This window comes from Lacerta agilis, chromosome 2 (assembly GCF_009819535.1).
Source record: "Lacerta agilis isolate rLacAgi1 chromosome 2, rLacAgi1.pri, whole genome shotgun sequence".
Taxonomy (NCBI): domain Eukaryota; kingdom Metazoa; phylum Chordata; class Lepidosauria; order Squamata; family Lacertidae; genus Lacerta; species Lacerta agilis.
In genome coordinates, this window is record NC_046313.1 from 92874789 (window position 1) to 92891950 (window position 17162).

The 17162-nt window shown below is 40.5% G+C and overlaps 1 protein-coding gene and 1 pseudogene across 11 annotated transcripts in view; both read left to right on the top strand.

Moving 5' to 3' along the window:
* Positions 1-17162, top strand: part of FOXP1 (forkhead box P1) — a 533089-nt gene that overhangs the window by 430868 nt on the left and 85059 nt on the right. For all 11 annotated transcript variants that reach the window (XM_033141225.1, XM_033141233.1, XM_033141229.1 and 8 more), the window contains 2 exons: positions 3710-3869; positions 12093-12297. In XM_033141225.1, the coding sequence (XP_032997116.1) occupies positions 3710-3869; positions 12093-12297 (365 nt within the window). The remainder of the gene's footprint in view (positions 1-3709; positions 3870-12092; positions 12298-17162) is intronic.
* LOC117042981 lies at positions 13697-15350 on the top strand (annotated as a pseudogene).

Genomic DNA, 17162 nt, shown 5'->3' on the forward strand with positions numbered 1-17162 from the left:
TAGGAGTCTATCCCATTACATGCTTGTGGTTTCCACCATTAATCTAGATTTGTGCCATTTCCCCCTTAGTCTAGGTTTGATGACGTGTTGTGGTACAGTCAGCCCACTGGTTGACCAACATACTTGTGACCTGATTCTCAATCCGATTTTATTTTCCCTTCTCCCAGTAGACTTAATGTATATGTTGAGCGGGGAGGGTTTCCAAATCCACTCACCTTCGCTCCTGTCCATTTATTTTTCCTTTGGAATCCTAGGAATACAGTTGTAGGTTCTCGAGTGATGTCTATTCATTTCGGCTAGGTATACAGGTATAAAGGAGAAAAGGGGGGGGAGTTCAAATGAATCAGATGCAAAAAAAAATCAAAAAAAATCACTGTCTCACATTTTTAATACTTTCTGAATGGTTCTTATAACTAATTTTTTAGCTATTTACACTATACCAATGGCTTGTTTTTAATGGGAGATGTTTTAAAATCAAAGTGCACAGATAGACTTCTTTAAGGCAAATGCAGTTATTCCAAATGCCATGGTTTTTTCACACACACCCTTCCTTCCCCTTCCCCCCTCCCCCTCAGTTCTGCTGTCATATGGATTATATATGTTTCTCTCTGTCAAGGGTTAACTTTCTTTCTGCAAATGTTAGCTACAAAAGCTCTACAGACCTCCACCTTGATATGATTCCTAACAGATTAGGGATATTAGATAATTTCCTTCTATTTATTGTTCTAGTGTGCTGTATTATCTTTCTATCACTCAGATAATTACTGAGGAAATCTACATTAACTTTTTTTTTGACTGGCTTAAGGAATTGCTAAACATTGGCATGATGCATTGATATTTTACGGAACCAAAGTTTTCCTCGTGTCATTGTACAATAAATAAAAAGATATTTATCAAAACTGCAAAGGCATTTTCTATGGTTTTAGAAGAACAAAGCAAATAAAATACAAGATGAGCAGAACCTAAAGGCTTCCTTAAGTGAAACAAAATTAAGGACTCTGAAGCCTTGAGTACCGTACATATTAAACACATTCAAATAAGATGTTGTTTGCTAAATTATGAATGTGTGTAATTAAAATCTAGTGGCTGTTTCTATGAAAGATTTACAATGTTATTTCATCGTTTGTCATGGCTAATTAACAATATTAGATGAAGTTTTTCTTCTTCAAAGGTCTGATTTTTTTCTCATTTATTTATGTCAGAAGTGATAAACAGAGTAGTTAAAAGCTTCTCTGGGTGCAGCAGTGAAAAAGCAACATGTTCTTTTACACCTCAGAGGTTCAGGGTTCAGATCCCAGTGGAATATAGCAACTTAGTCTTCTTCTGAGGGTGAATAATTCTCCTCCTCCCCAAGCATTGAAGTTTAAAATAAAATAAAATTAAGTGGAATAACACAGGAGAGAGAACTGAATTGATTGATTGCATGACAGAGAAAGCTACTATGCAAAATGCAATAAATTAGCCAATTGGAGCCTTAATAGCTGAGACAATTCTTTAATAAGTAAATAGAGCATAGCATGGGGTTATTTTTCATTAAAATTAAGTGTATATGATAGGTTGGCGTAATGCTGCTTTCTGCGCTTTGACTTATCAGCGCCAAAGTTCACAAGAACTTCACTAACTGTCAACAAGGTTGTGAGCTACCAACTGTATCTTGTAAAAAGATATAAGAATACAATTCCATTGTTGCATTCTCTCTCCCCCCGCCCCCAGCATAGAAGAATCCTGTCCAATTTAAACATACGTAACACCAGACATTCCTGTGCAGTCTGCTTTAGCACTGAAGAACCTTCCCAAGCCACGCATGGCATACATACATGCCAGTTTGGCACAAAGCTGGAAGAAGTAGGCTGTCAATCACACAGACTTCATTTATTTTTTTAACATGTTCATCGTTGCATTTATTTGTCAGGATAAAATCCATACAGATTTTGCGTGAATGATCTATATGCCAGAGTGGGAAGTGATACAGTCAGACTTTGGACAGAATTCAAGTAACTATATGGGGTGTGCCCAGAGGAATTGTTTACTCTTTCTCTTTAATAAGTGTTCAGACATCAAACTAAACCATAACTTCAGCATGACAAGTTTGAGCCACCCCACCCGACGCAAGGAAGAGCTTAGAAGCTTTTGCTTCCATTTGTACTTAACCACAGCCTGTTGAGGCACCCAAACTGAGGTTAACACCAACTATGGTTTGTTTGTTAGAAGCCAGGTTACAGCTTTCGTTGAAAATTTAGCAAGCTGGATATTATTATTATTTTTTTATCAGGAGAGTGGACGGGATGGGTGCAGGCCTTTTTGAAATATTCACTATGGCCAGCTGTAAAGATTAACCAGACTTTTTAATCCAAGGGGAAAGATGATGGTGATGATAGTAAAAAACAACAACTATGATTTATACCCATCTGGCTGGGTTTCCCCAGCCACTCAGGGCAGCTTCCAACAAAATATTAAAAATACATTAAAACAACAAAAGGGGGGCTTCACAGAGAGAGAGAATTGAGTGAGCAGAGTGCCTTTGGCTAGGAAACTGCAGCCTCTCCCATCCCTACACTTGGACTGAAGAAGTTTGCCTCTGAGATAGTGCCCTCCATATATTCACGAGCAACTTCAGCATGTGCTCTCTCTTCACACAAATTTGAAAATAAGAAGCAAACCTATAGGGCAACGGTATCCCAGACAGATCGGCACCTTGAAAAAGACTGTGCTGCACCCCGCACCTTTCTTAGCAAATATTACATTATTATTTTTCCATAACCACCCCCACCCCCCGCCTCCCGCTTTCCTGTCATAGGGAAGACAACACTTAGAATTAAGGAACAATGTGTCTGTATGCACATGCTCAGCTTGTGATGTGTTTTCAGCATCAATGCTAAATCCACAGTTGTTCTACTCCGACATGCATAAGCAGCTCAGACGTAAGTGAACACTTGACCTCAGTGCATTGGTTCCAGAAGCCCCAGGATGCTCACAAGAGGACAGGTCCAAGAATTTGAGTATACGTGTTTTTGCATATGCAAGGAACCCTTGGTACCAAACCCCCTCATAAGATGCAATGGTACTGTACTGAGCAGAGAAGGGAGAGGCTGAATATGGTACATACAGCCCTACCAATCAGAAATATGGTTTTCTAGAAAAGTGAGAAGTATCCTTTGTGGGTTCCATTCAGTGCTATGGAACACAGACTCCGTCTTCTGAAAATGCAGTCCAAGTTTTTCTGGTAGCCTAAATTTAGATACTGTAATGCAACCTCCCTCTGGGCATCGGGCCGCTGGACACTCTTTACATGTCAAGATCAGATACCTTCTCACCCTGAATGTGTTGGTTTGTTGGAAACTGATTATACAGCAGGCCTGCGCTCCTGGACTCACCAAGCTGAATGTGGCCTACCAGCTGTGAAATGTAGCTAGCCATGTGTTTGATATCTCCCTTGGTTTTACACACCAAGGTGGCAGTAAAATCAGCATTTATCAAGTCCCTGGTATGCAGTCTGATTTAGCTAGTGGGACCCAAGTTGTGCAGGTCTGCTTTGCAGCAATAAGTATATATGTTCTGCTACAGGGCCTTTTCGGTGGTGGTGATCTGGTTATGGGATTCTCTCCCCACACAAAATTGTTTCCAGCCACCATTACTGACGAAACGTTCGCTTGGCACTGTGTTGGATTCCACCCATAATTTCTTTTCTTCTTCTTTTTTTGTTTCACAGCCCCAGCAGCAACAGGTGACTTCACAGCAGTTGGCCTTTCAGCAGCAGCTTTTGCAGATGCAACAGCTGCAGCAACAGCACCTCCTGTCTTTGCAGCGCCAGGGTCTGCTGACGATTCAGCCTGGCCAGCCTACCTTGCCATTGCAGCCACTTGCTCAAGGTATGTGTGGCATGTTGAGGACTGCTGCCTTGTGAAATGAAGGATTCACGGGCTTCACACTAATCTGACAAATCTATCCAGCATTAGAAAAATATATAATACTGGGAAAGCACTTCTGAGTGTCTTGCGTTTTTCTAGTTAATGGATGGATCCAGGGGCGTCGCTGGGGAGGGGCGGTGGGGGCGGGACGCCCCCAGTGACAGGGTGAGCAGCGGCGGGTGGGGGTGTCAAGCGGCGGCCCCTCCCGCCACTCCCACGCGCCGCCGCTCCCTCCGTCACCCCCGGAGCAGCAGCACATGGATGGGGTGCTTCTGCCGCTTTTTTTCGGCGGGGGGGGGGCGACCCGCGAGGGGGGTTGTCACCCCCTCCTCGCTGGTCACCCCCCCCCCGCCGAAAAAACCGCGGGAGGGCGGGCGGGGAAAGCCTGGAAAGGAAGCAGAGCAGGCGCGTTTAAGCGCCGCTCTGCTTCTTTTTCCGCTTTCCGCCGCTTTTTTTCGGCGGGGGGGGGGGCCGACCAGCGAGGTGGGGGTCACCCGTCACCCCCTCCTCGCTGGTCACCACCCCCCCCCCGCCGAAAAAAAGCCTCGGAAAGGGGGAAATCCCCCCTTTCTGTATACACGTGCGTCGTGACGTCATGATGACGTCACGGCGCGCGCGTCGTGCCCCTCCCCCAGGGGGTGCCTCTGCGCTGCCGCCGCCCCCAGCAGCGCAGAGGCTAGCGACGCCACTGGATGGATCTACCTCTTGGAGAATTAGGTTTAGGTTCCTTGTCCTAATGAAACCTCCAAAACTGAATTTCAGGCCTTATGAATATGTCAAGTCTGTGTTATAACAGCTTTATTTTGTGTGCAGCAGGTGAGTGATGGTTGATACCGGGAAATAGTTGAACTGATGCTTTTCAGCCCAGTTAGCTGTGTGTAAGAATATGCAACCTTAAAAGCATATAAGAAAACTTAAAAGTTACGCAGATGAAGAGTTCTGTGTGACTTGAAAGCTTTTACACTCTTAAAGAAGAAGAAAATTGGAAATAAAATATCTCTACTTCATATTGTTTGGATGTCTTGAACATAGCATGTTGCTGTGAGGCTGTGTGTGAGATTCTGCCCGCTACCTCCAAACCTGGCACTTAATAGGCATCCCACTCTGCTGGGCCTGCTTATGTGCATCTTACAGCAATGTAATGGGCAGAAATCAGGAACTGACATTTTCACAGCACTCAAATTGCAGGGAGAAATATCAGGGGGACCTTAATGAAAGCCATCTCCTGACACCCATTGAATTTAGCCAAAACATGCCTCCTGCAATCTTCTGAAAACAGTAGCTATGTGGGCTATCAGAAAAGGTATTGCTGTGACTCCCCCACCTCTGTAATTGAGTAGGGGGAAAAATTCCTCCTTTCTCCGCCCCAACCCTAAATTCACATTTACTGTCCAAAATACCTGTTCAGTTGTTTCTTGGTACCTAGCAGAAGAGATTTGAGAGCAACCTTCTTGCTCATATGTTATTTTTTTTCTGTTTCTCCTCTGAAGAAAATTAATTAACTGAATCACGATGTCTTGCATTTATCTGAACACGTGATCTCTCAGTGCACCTGTTACCTTTTTTCCTGCGCTGAGGTCAGTGGAGGGAGAATGCTTTTGATTTCATTCCTGATAGAATCCTACATGCCAGGTAATGACCGAACAGGCTCAAATACTTAGTGGTTTTTATCGAAGTGTTGGTGTTGGTTATGTGCTCCAACCTCCCACTATTCCTGAGAGAGGTTGAGACTACTGGGAAATTTACTTGGCACATTATGGACAATATGGATGAGTAAGAAAAAATAAAGTAAAAACCATAGGAAGGGAAAGCAGGAGAAGGCATGTAGACTATTGCCGGTTTTGTACATGTAAAAAAAAATTACAGCACAAGTTAATTATACCTCAAGATTTACTGGTAACAAACATCACAAACATACCCACCCACTGGACTCTGGCTTCAGCCTTCCGGATTTTTTCCCACAGTTTCTATACTGTTAAGTTTGCTTGGTGATGTTCATTGTATATAGTACATCAGTTAAGCTGTCCAAAAGAGGGCAATTGGGCAGTGACAAGACACGGTCATGTGTAATGTGAAAGAAATGAATGTGGTGATGCATGAAGTGTAATCTGTGCAGCAACACATCAGAGACACCAGTAGGTAATTCAGCAGTCGGGGGCATTGATTGATAGGCTTCGCAGTGCAGTATAACTATTAATTCCTATCACATGAGGAGGAAGCATATTTAAAAGGGGGGTGAGCACTGGAGATCAAGCAAACACAAACAAAGGCAGCTTTGGTTGTGTTGGTGGCTAGTTACGCTATTATTCCCCACCCCCTTTCACACTATTATGATTCTGGGGTGCTGTTGTGTTGTGGAAAAGACGGGGGGAAGGTAACTTGAGAATTCAGGCAGGTCAGAATGCAGCACATTCCTTTGCTTTATTGGAGAGATCTCATGGCTAAAAACTGATGTCATTATGAGGTTTAAATCAACTTTCTGCTTGCTTGAACATGGTCACCTGGGTATGGAGGTACAAGGACAAAAAGAGGTTGAGCAACTCTAGTTGTCTTTGAGCCAGTGAGTACCTGGGGTTGGAAAATCGAGTTCCACGAACAGTAATCTGTCAGCTGTCCCCACAACATACATTTTTTAAGCCTTTGCCTGCATTTTCTTCTATAATGAAGAAGATACTTCTCCCACAGAAAAAAAAATTGCAACGAAGAAGAGTGTGAAAGCTCCAGTCTGTAATAATAATTGGCAGTGAACACTTAAATTATAGACACCCTTTTTGTAACTGGCAACTGTTTTAAAGTACATAAAGAATCTTTTACTAGATGGAAGTACATTTGTTGTTAAAAATACAAGCCATTCAGTCCGCTTCTGCATTTTAGAGGTCAAATTCTATTGGTAAATATGACAAAAACAACCACAAATGATGCAGCATTTCTTGCTTGTTTCAAAGAGCTCTGAAGCAAAACATTTAAAAAGTTTTAATCAATTGCAATCCATTGCCTTGTAATAAAACAGCATATATAACATTAAAACATTTGTGTAATCACTCCTGCCCTTACACTCAAATACATCAATAATCTAGACTTTATGTCTGTACTCGGCATCAGCTGTAAAGCAAACTTCATTTAAGAAGCATCCTAAACAACCGAACCTAGAACGCCAGAACTACACAGTACCAAAATAGAAGGTATTCTGATTCTAATCTCAGTGGACCTCACTTTCAAGGAAGCATATTTAGGATTCGGAAGGTTGGCAGTTCAAATCCCCGCGATGGAGTGAGCTCTCGTTGCTCTGTCCCAGCTCCTGCCAACCTAGCAGTTCGAAAGCACACCAGTGCAAATAGATAAATAGGTACCGTTGTGGCGGAAAGGTAAACGGCGTTTCTGTGCGCTCTGGCTTCCATCACGGTGTTCCGTTGCACCAGAAGCAGTTTAGTCCTGCTGGTCACATAACCCGGAAAGCTCTCTGGACAAACGTTGGCTCCCTCGGCCTGAAGCGAGATGAGCGCCGCACCCCATAGTCACCTTTGACTGGACCTAACTGTCGAAGGGTCATTTACCTTTTACCTTATTTTATCTGTTTGATGTGCTTCAAAGATAGATATATGCCTGTGCTCTCAATTTGTACCTGCCAAATTTCTGGAACATAAATTAGAATGCTAATAACGATGAGCACAATGTTACAAGCTAAAAAAAATGTGATTTCTCTCTGATATTACAATATTCAAGTGTCGGTGGGTTCAACGTGATTGTATCAACTGTCAGATAAAATTATCCATGGAGTTTCTGCTAAAAAAGAAAACTATAACTTGTTGAAGAGTTCATAATAGCATCATCCTTGTTTGGGGGAGAATTATGTCACTTGGATCTCTGTGACATCATAATTAGATTCTGTTGCATAATTCAATCTGATCTGCAGTTCTTATGCCCGTGACCTTCTCCAACTGCAGTTACAGATACTTTATTTGCCTTTTATAGCAAAATTGTGAAATTTGTTTAGATTTTGTTGTACAAAGACAGTTCCCATTAACGTTATGAATTGCCCATCTTTTTACATAGTGGACAAATCCTGCTGTAGATGTTGCAGCTTGCTAATTGCCCCTTTTGCCCTTGATGTATCGAGAGACTTTCTGTGGTATTCAGGTTTTTTTTTGTCATATAAATCAACGACAATCAAGCAGAAACACACAGCATCATCTCACTTTGAAAATCTAGAGCTATGTATATGAAGATTTTATAATAGCTAATAGTAACAGTAATGATAACGACAAATGTCTTTTTCTCACATTGGTGTATCCCCCCCCCCAATAAAAATGATGTTGACTCATGTATTCTATTATCAATATGTTCCCATCAACAGACAAGTCCATTCACTATTGTTTCAACTGAGTAAACAGTGGTGAAAGGGTCAGTCATATTCACAGGTAATTGTTAGTGTGGAGACAGTCCTGTCAAGCGTGTTAGCTAAAAATACATCCCACACTGTCACTTTGCAAGGTGTTTGAAAATAATAGCCCAGTTGCAGCTAAACAGGACACAGGACTGTGTCGTGACCTTTCTCTTTGTTTAAATTGCCTCAGAGGTTTAATTTCAAGGGACAAGCAATAATTGAATATGTCTAATAACTAAATGCTCATATGGGACAAAATCCATCAAAATATAATTGGCATTTGATTTTTATGAAAGGAGAAGGAATGACTTTATAGCAATAGATGCATCTTTAGACTATCTGATCACTTAATGTATAAACCGAAGTGTATTTTAGAATATATACTAATTGCAAACACTTAAAAAGCATTTTTGCATATTTTTAGGCGGCCCACTAGCAACGACCAAATGTTTTTGTTAATGCTACTCTCAGAAAGGCGGGGAAGGTTATTGGTCTGTCGTGCAATAATTTACTCCTCTTTGATATGCAAACGATCCACGGTGAATATAAAAAAAATCCTATCAGACTCATTTCACAGTTCTTAACCACTTAGATTCTCTGGAGTCTATCGCCTCATTAGACCAGTGCTCTCCAAAGCTAGCATAATTAAAATCTTTAACAGTTTAGCAAAGTAAAGATGTTTGGCTGATCACGTTGAGATGATTATCTAGCCATTGTATTCTAAATGACAAAAATAAATTAAATTTAGACCTTGGCATTTTTTATTATGTGTTTCAAATGAATATATTGTATACTGTCTTTAATGCCTTAGGTTTGGTAAGAGACATGTCTGTTTCAGACATGGATGTATATTTTAAAAATGGCAGATTCTCCTCCCCACCCCCTGAAAAAAGCAAGGATAACAGAGTACAATAGCTTGAAACAAAGCAGTTGCATCCATTGACACCACCTAGGCTTCAAGTTCTTCAAAAGAAATCAGTTAGTTTTATTTTTGAAAACATGACTGATTCTACATGCTTTTAAAACTTAAAACTCCAGCTTGTCCCATATGCCCACACCAGTCTACAACAATAGAACAAACTACTCTAAGATTTCGGCATGCATAACCTTTATGGGATGTCACGTTAAACTGTAGTTTCTTCAAAATATGAAGTTGGTGGCATACACCATTTTGAACTTACCTTGTTAAACAGTATTTCTTCTTTTTTTTAAAAAAAGTATGTTTTTATTTCACTTCCAATGGCTCATTAGCACTGATCAAGAAATGACAGTAATAATAATAGTGTTACTTATATAGAAACTTGCAGGGTTTTTTAAGCTAGACACATCCATCAATTAACTGAGCAGTGCTAGAAACCAAAATTAATGAGAAAGATAGGTGTGTTAATGAAATAATCATGGTATAATCAATTTGACTGTTAAAATTCGAAAAGCATTTCATGAAGACAATGTGAATTCATAATTTATGTCTAAAAGTGATTAATAAAAACTGTATTTAATAACAAAGCTATTTGTCATCATTTACAACTTAAGCACAAAATTAGTACCATTGTGGTTCATGTTGTCATAATAACACAGATGAATAAATTTATTTTGAAGACCTTCCTTGCTTCTGAAGAGGGGTTAAAATGTATCTGTCGCCAAGTCTCTTAGAAAATGAAGCACCATTTATTTCGATTCTCCCTCCGAAAGCAGACAATAATTGTTTTGCAATATAAATCTTGCAAGGAAAACCTCAGTTGGAACTTTACTTCCCATTGTGATTAAGAGAATGGGCCTATCAATAAGAAAAGGTTCTGTTTTAACTAGTTTCCACTTTCTCAATATACATTCCCCCAGGAACTGTATATGTTGAGTTAATTGTTTGTCCTGTGTCCCAAATAGCTTGACATAGAGCATGAAAGGTGTGCATTAAGGGCTAAAATAATTGGAGACAAGTAATGAGTCTGTAAGGATATTCAAGAAGCTGTGCCATGTTAAAGCTGACAGTGATTGAGCTTGTCACACTGTGTATTCTTTTGGGTCCAGTACAAACTTACAATAGGGTCCCTTCACATACATAACCCAATATCATCCCATACATACATTCTCATTAAATAATATTTCTTAAATGAGTATATGACTGCAAACCATGTATAAATTGACCAATTCACTTCAAAGCTTTATTTTTTTCCTGGTCCTTTTCCTTGCTAAAAATCATGAATTATCTCCCCAAAGCCAATTTGGTTTGCAAGTTCACAACTGACAGACAAAATAGCCAGATGACCATCCCATAATGCATTTTTGGATGGTTGCAGGCTGTAAATCCCTGCCCCCACCCCACCCCGTAGCACTGCCACCTGTTGTCTGGTAGATCTTAAGAGAGCATGCCACATGAGGAAGCACAAATCTCTCTGTATCGAAAAGTCCTAGTTTAATTGCACACAAAAATGCCATCTCTGTTCTAGAGAATGTCATGGGCTGGCAGCTCACTATTCAGCGTGCAACTTGTTCTGCTCTCACGCCAGCAATTCTCCTAAATCGGTTGCATTCACACATACAAAATTGTTGCTGCTGCTGTTGTATTGTGTGTGTTTTGAAAAACAGTTAACACTTCTGTTGAGACAACTTCTTCAGCCATTAACCTAAATGGTCACTGCTAAGTAGCATATTTTAGCAGTGACCATTTAGGTTAATGGCTGAAGAAGTTGCCTCAACAGAAGTGTTAACTGTTGTTGTTTTTTTTAAGTAGCCTATCTTAGGGACATGGTGGAGCTGTGGTCTAAACAACTGAGCCTCTTGGGCTTGCCAATCAGAAGGTTGGCAGTTCGAATCCCTGTGACAGGGTGAGCTCCCGTTGCTCGGTCCCAGCTCCTGCCAGAAAGTGCAAGCAGATAAGTAGGCACCGCTCCAGCGGGAAGGTAAACAGCATTTCTGTGCACTGCTCTGGTTTCGGTGTTCCATTGCTCCAGCAGCAGCTTAGTCATGCTGGCCACATGACCTGGAAAAACTGACTGTGGACAAATGCTGGCTCCCTCGGCCTGTAAAGCGAGATGAGCGCTGCCATCCCAGAGTCATCTGTGACTGGACTTAACTGTCAGGGGTCCTTTACCTTTTAAGTCGCATATCTTAGACCTTATTGTCCAATGTCGAGGGCAGTCAGCCTCTCATTTAGTTTCTCAAAATGACCTGGGCACTCCAGGGCATTCTGGGAGATTAAAGTGGCAACTCCCAGCCAGACTTTGAGTGTTGTAGCTGCTCCAATTAAGTCTGAGGTAACCCATCAGTGTTACAGAAGGATCCATCAGAGAGCACTTTGCTCAAGGCTCTCTAAAACATGCAGCCAGCCCAGGTTGGTTGACTTATTGGACTTAAAAATATTGCATTATTTAAATGTGAAAGTTGATCATGCAGTGATTAAAAAAAATAAGGGGAATGCCATGATTTCCCTTCCTTATGTCTGAACCTTTCATATTCCTGTATTCGTGTCTTCAGTGAGGACTAGAAATAGCCTTTAAAAACTACCTTTTGATATACTGACTGCAATGGGACCGCCATATTGCCCGCCTTCCAGTTTACCATAACAGTGAAGCCTAACTTATCAACCGCAGGGACATACAGTTTGTGGAAAAGGTTGACTTGGCAGGCAGCATTACTATTGCTCCAATTCAGTGGTGTGTATGTGGCATTTATTACTTGGTCCTTGGAATTTGAAAAATAACCTCCTAGACTAGGTTTTGTTTTCTGGCTTTGATATTAATTACTGTTTGAAGATGGCTAAATTAGCTGTTAATTAATTTCACTATTCAATTTTGTTTCAGGCATGATTCCAAATGAACTGCAGCAACTCTGGAAGGAAGTGACGGGTTCTCACACAGCAGAGGAAGCCGCAAGCAACAATCACAGCAGTTTAGACCTGTCAACAACATGCATCTCCTCCTCGGCCTCTTCTAAGGCCTCCTTAATAATAAACCCACATGCCTCAACAAATGGACAGCTATCAGTCCACACTCCTAAAAGAGAGAGGTAAGTGCTTCTAGAATTCCTCCTTATCTCTGCCCAGAGCAGTATATATTTATTGTGGTGTTTGTTTTATTCATGCATATGGCTACTGTCACCTACATACAAGGGGGGAAATGGTGTAGCGTATGGGGAAGGACCATAGCTCAGCAGTAGAGCGTTTGCTTTGTATAAAGAAGGTCCCAGGTTTGATCCCCAGCTGGGACACTCTGGAGATCTGCTGCCAGTCAGTGGTGGACAGTATTGAGCTAGAAAACACTCAGTATAAGGCAGCTTCCTGTGTTTCTATTAATTCAGCAACTGGTTTTGAGTGTGTAAGCTAAGAGTTAACTTCTTGAGTGTTGCATAAATGTTACCGCTGATACCCCTGGGCTCATGAAGAGTATTTGCTGACTTAAAGTCAGTAATCTTTGTTGTGTCTTTGAGTTGGTTCACCAAACACATTTTTGTCCGCATGAGCAGTTCTGACTTGTGTCGAGGTGCTCGCTTTCTAAAGAAAAATGTAACATATGAAGGTGGTAATCCTGGATATAAGTGATCCTGCATTCCGCTGATTACGATTGGCATGTGCTACAATATATGACATAACCCAAGGATAGGTTTGTGCTCAAAAGGACAAACGTAGCAGGAATGTATTCAGGTATTTGTGCAACCACGCAAGTTTATGCTGTCAAGATCTCATTATTTTGCAGATGCCAGTTTTAATGTACCGGTATATTGTTTCCTTGTGGTACCTGGGAAGCAATTTCTCAGAAACATATTTTATCCTGTTGCTGTTTGTCTGTCAGCTGGTTGTTGGTTCTTGAGAAGCGATTTGGAAGGCTCTTTGTCTGGACGGTGTGATTGCAAATTGCTGTCCGAAAGGGGTCATCTGATTGTGATGTCAAGTGATTGGCAGGTGGGTAGCCCCAGCCACATGTCAAATTGGGTTGGGGTGGTGGTGCAGATGAGTATCTGGCCCATTGACCAGATCCAGTTCCCCACCTCGTGATTTAGGTACTTCAAATTTCACACCGACTTGTATGCCCAAAAGGTATTGTGTTTGAAAACTGCTGTTGAACTCCTTAAAAATCTAGAGCAACAAACATAGCACCTTAAAAACAGAAACAACCCCACTTGTTCTAACATTTGCTGTCCCTTTTGTGGATCGTCCTTCTTAGGATGACATCTAGGTACATATTGGGACTGTTGCCTCGGTCTCTCTGCTTCTTTTGTTTGAATCACAGGGGAAGGGCCAAGTAGCTGCAGGCACTCACACAAACACACTCACCACCTTTGTTTGGATTCCCCTGCATCTAATTGCAACTCATTTTGCAGTATGAGATGCTGTTGCAAAAAGTCCCCCTGAGTTTCAGAAATGGGTTACCAACTGGGGAATGTGGGGTGACGTCTGCTTTTAGAGGAGATGGCTAGAGAAGGCCTCCCTCTTCAACAAAGCTTCATTGAAATTCCAGCCATGATCTTTCATGGCCCGGTGATGAGGACAAGTGTATGTGTTTATGTTGAGAAGGATCTTTTCCTGTTTGGAACTTGATATGCTAATAATCAAAAGAGAATTAACTATTTTACTTAATTGCCTATGCTCACTAATTTGTAGGTGACTGGTTGTTGTTTTTCCTGGCCAAAGTTTTTCCTAGTCAAGTCATTTGAATTTTTTTTGGTAAGGCAAAGCATATAAGCACATCTTGTGCCTTGCTTACATGAAGAAAACAAAGCTGTCATGTATAGATGCAAAATACTTAGGAACATTTTTTTGAATTGAGATATTGTCATATATAGTGTCTGTTACTTAGACGGGGAGGACTTAGTCCTGTTGTTGTTGGTGTACATTTGTGCATGTCTGTCAAATGAAATATGTTTGCTGTAGCACCAGAAGACAGAGTTTTCTTGGGAGAATGAGATGTACGAAAAACGAACTTGACTTCTTCCAACTTACAGAAAAAGGGGAGAGAGAATCGTAACACATTGTGCGTGCGTGCGTGCGTGTACACACACCCTGAACTTTAAAGACTGAAGGCTGTGCACTGGAATAAGTGTTTCTGTGGCATATATGAGTAATGAACAGCTTAATGCCAGAAATGGACTGCATTTGGCAGCATATGTGTGTCTGTTTGCTTATATTCTGTGCCCAGTGAGCCACTCTCTTCTGTGGCATGTAGAATTCAGTTTGTTCACATCCTACCATACAGACTGCAATATTTCAGTTTCCAACAGAACATAGGACTGGTTAACAAAGCTGGTGTGCTCTTTGCCTCCCTGTGTAGAACTATCTGGTCTGGTTCATGTGTAACACTAAAGCATGGTTTGACACTATGTGCATGTGCTAGAATAAGCCAAAACCAAGCCTTCACACTTCGAGGAGTGGGTTGTAGACAGTGTTTTTGTACTGATGGAATGTTAAAGAGATATGTGCTAGATACTGTGTTAGAACAGAAAATTGGCGGCAGGCAGGAGAGGAGAGTACAGGAAGACAGGGGCTCCAAGAGGTGCGGACTTGTTCCTAGAGGAAGTCCTTGCCCGATGCGATGTCATATCCAAGGAGCAGCCCAAGGAAGGAATAAAAACGGAGGATGACCATATCAATTTAAAAGTAGCTGGCCAAATGGATCAGTGGTCCAGTTTAAAATAAAACGGCACCCACAACTAAGTTAACCAGTGAAGGCCTGTTGTGAGAGACAGGGTTTGTCAATGAGACAGATTAGATTCAGATTTGATGGACAACCAATTAATGAAACAGACACATCTGCACAGTTGGAAATGGAAGATGAAGATACTATTGATGTGTTTCAACAGCAGACTGGTGGCATGTGCTAAATATCCTGTCCTTTTAGGAAGAGGAATGTAAAAAATCCAACTCACTTTATCATTTGTCCTTGGATTTGCTATTAAATAGTAAACAAATGAACATGCCAATCATACAGGCATCTTCTCATGTTCTGAAGACATTTATCCAAATTCTTTTCCTGTCCCTGATATACTGTGTGTACAAGTTGAAGCTGCATCTGTGGAAAATTACTGCATCATAAAAATGGGCCCAGTCAAAATTAAATTTTCAAATACTGGTTGTTGTCTGCTGTCATCTTGTTTCTATAAATTGGTGGCCTAAATACGAGGCTACTGTGAAACCAGGATGCTTAGTCCTGGCTTTCATTGTTTCTGTTTTACTGTTTAATTATGTAATGAAATATTGAAATATCTTTCCTTGCAATAGTAAGCTTCTCCTCAAAACAGGTGGGTTGAAAAGGAAAGGATTTTACCATTAAACACAGGTATTACTCTAAAACTGTTAATGGGATATGCAGAAAGGACAGATACATGCTTAGTGACAGTTTAAGGTAATGCAAATGTACATGTGTTTTTTCATAATAAGATAGCATAGAATTTAAAAAAAATTAAAGAAAAAAAGAACAGGAAATTGGCACTGTTGGCTTTTATGTGTAGTCAAGCCAAATGGTTCAGTGATATTTCTTAGAGCTGCAGCAGAATTTTCCTGTTCATACTCTATGCAGAATTGCTTTGCAAAAGTTGGTGACTTACTTGGATCTGCTTTTAATGGACGTTTCCTGATCTTTGTGATCTGATCTCTGTCTAATTGCAAGATAGTAGGGTTTTTTTTTAAAAAGGAATGTAATATATCTCTACATGTTAAATTTGGAACCTAACATAGTTGCACAATTTTTTTTTAATGGGAACTTGTCTGTCAAATCCAAAACCTGGGGGTGGGGGTGGGAATGCTGCACCTTAAATTGTGCCTCCAAAGCATATTCTTCATTTTAAAATTCACATGTAATAAATGTTGACACTTTGCCATTTGTGATCTACTAGAGTACAGTGGCTTGAAATCAGCCTTGGAAGAAAATTTGAAAACAAACCTTGTCCCAATTCTTTATTTTATTAAACTAAAAATAATGCAGCCTTAACCTCTTATGAATTTTGTAATGCACGTGCACAATATCTTTTATTAGTCATTTATTAAATAATAACAATTATTTAAAACCCCTTTTTGAGTCCATCAAAATATAAAAAGATAAATTGCTCAGAGTAGAAGAGGGTTCAAGCTTTTGGTGGCTTCCCTTCTCATTGGCGCATTTGAGGTTGGCACCATCAATTTGCAACAGGATGATTGAATTACCTCTGTCCATAAGAAGAGGAGGCATAGTGTGTACTGAAGAATGCCGACTTAAGGTTTCTGTTGCTGCTTTGTCATGCCATGTGGTGCCTTCCTAGGTGTCATGTGACACATAAAACTCTGCTTGTTTTTCACCAGCTATTTATTTATTTATTTTATTTTGTTTTATTTATTTATTTTGTTTTATTTATTTATTTTGTTTTATAAAGAAGATTTCTGGGTATTCAGGGAAGCAGATGAAAGGTAGAGAGAGAATGCTATCTAGGGTACAAGGGGTGTGTTTGTTTCAGGTAACCTGATCTGAATACGAAGCTTCTTCTGAAAAAACAGGACTGGGAAATATTTCATTTTTAGTAGTCATTATAAATATTTAGGAGCAGGTCATTGCAAGATTATTAGTATGAATGGACATTTTGAGTTTAATTTAACTTAATTTACCTATTTCACATTTTAGTTTGAGCCCTAAATAAATATTTTGTTTTAAGTGAACAAGATACGGAAGTATACAGGTTGTATTTACTACCAGAAAATGCTTCATCAGTGTCATTTAACTGAAAAAGAAGCCGGAAGCGGCGCACAATTCCTTCCGTTCTCACGCTTCCAAATAATGGAATGCCAGCACACAGAGCATGTGATGTAGTAGTCACACACACACTGCAGCACGGGAGAGAATGAAAATCCTGACATCTCCTTTTGCCCATTTACTCTATTCTCCAGTCATAGTTTTCTCCTGCAGTAATGT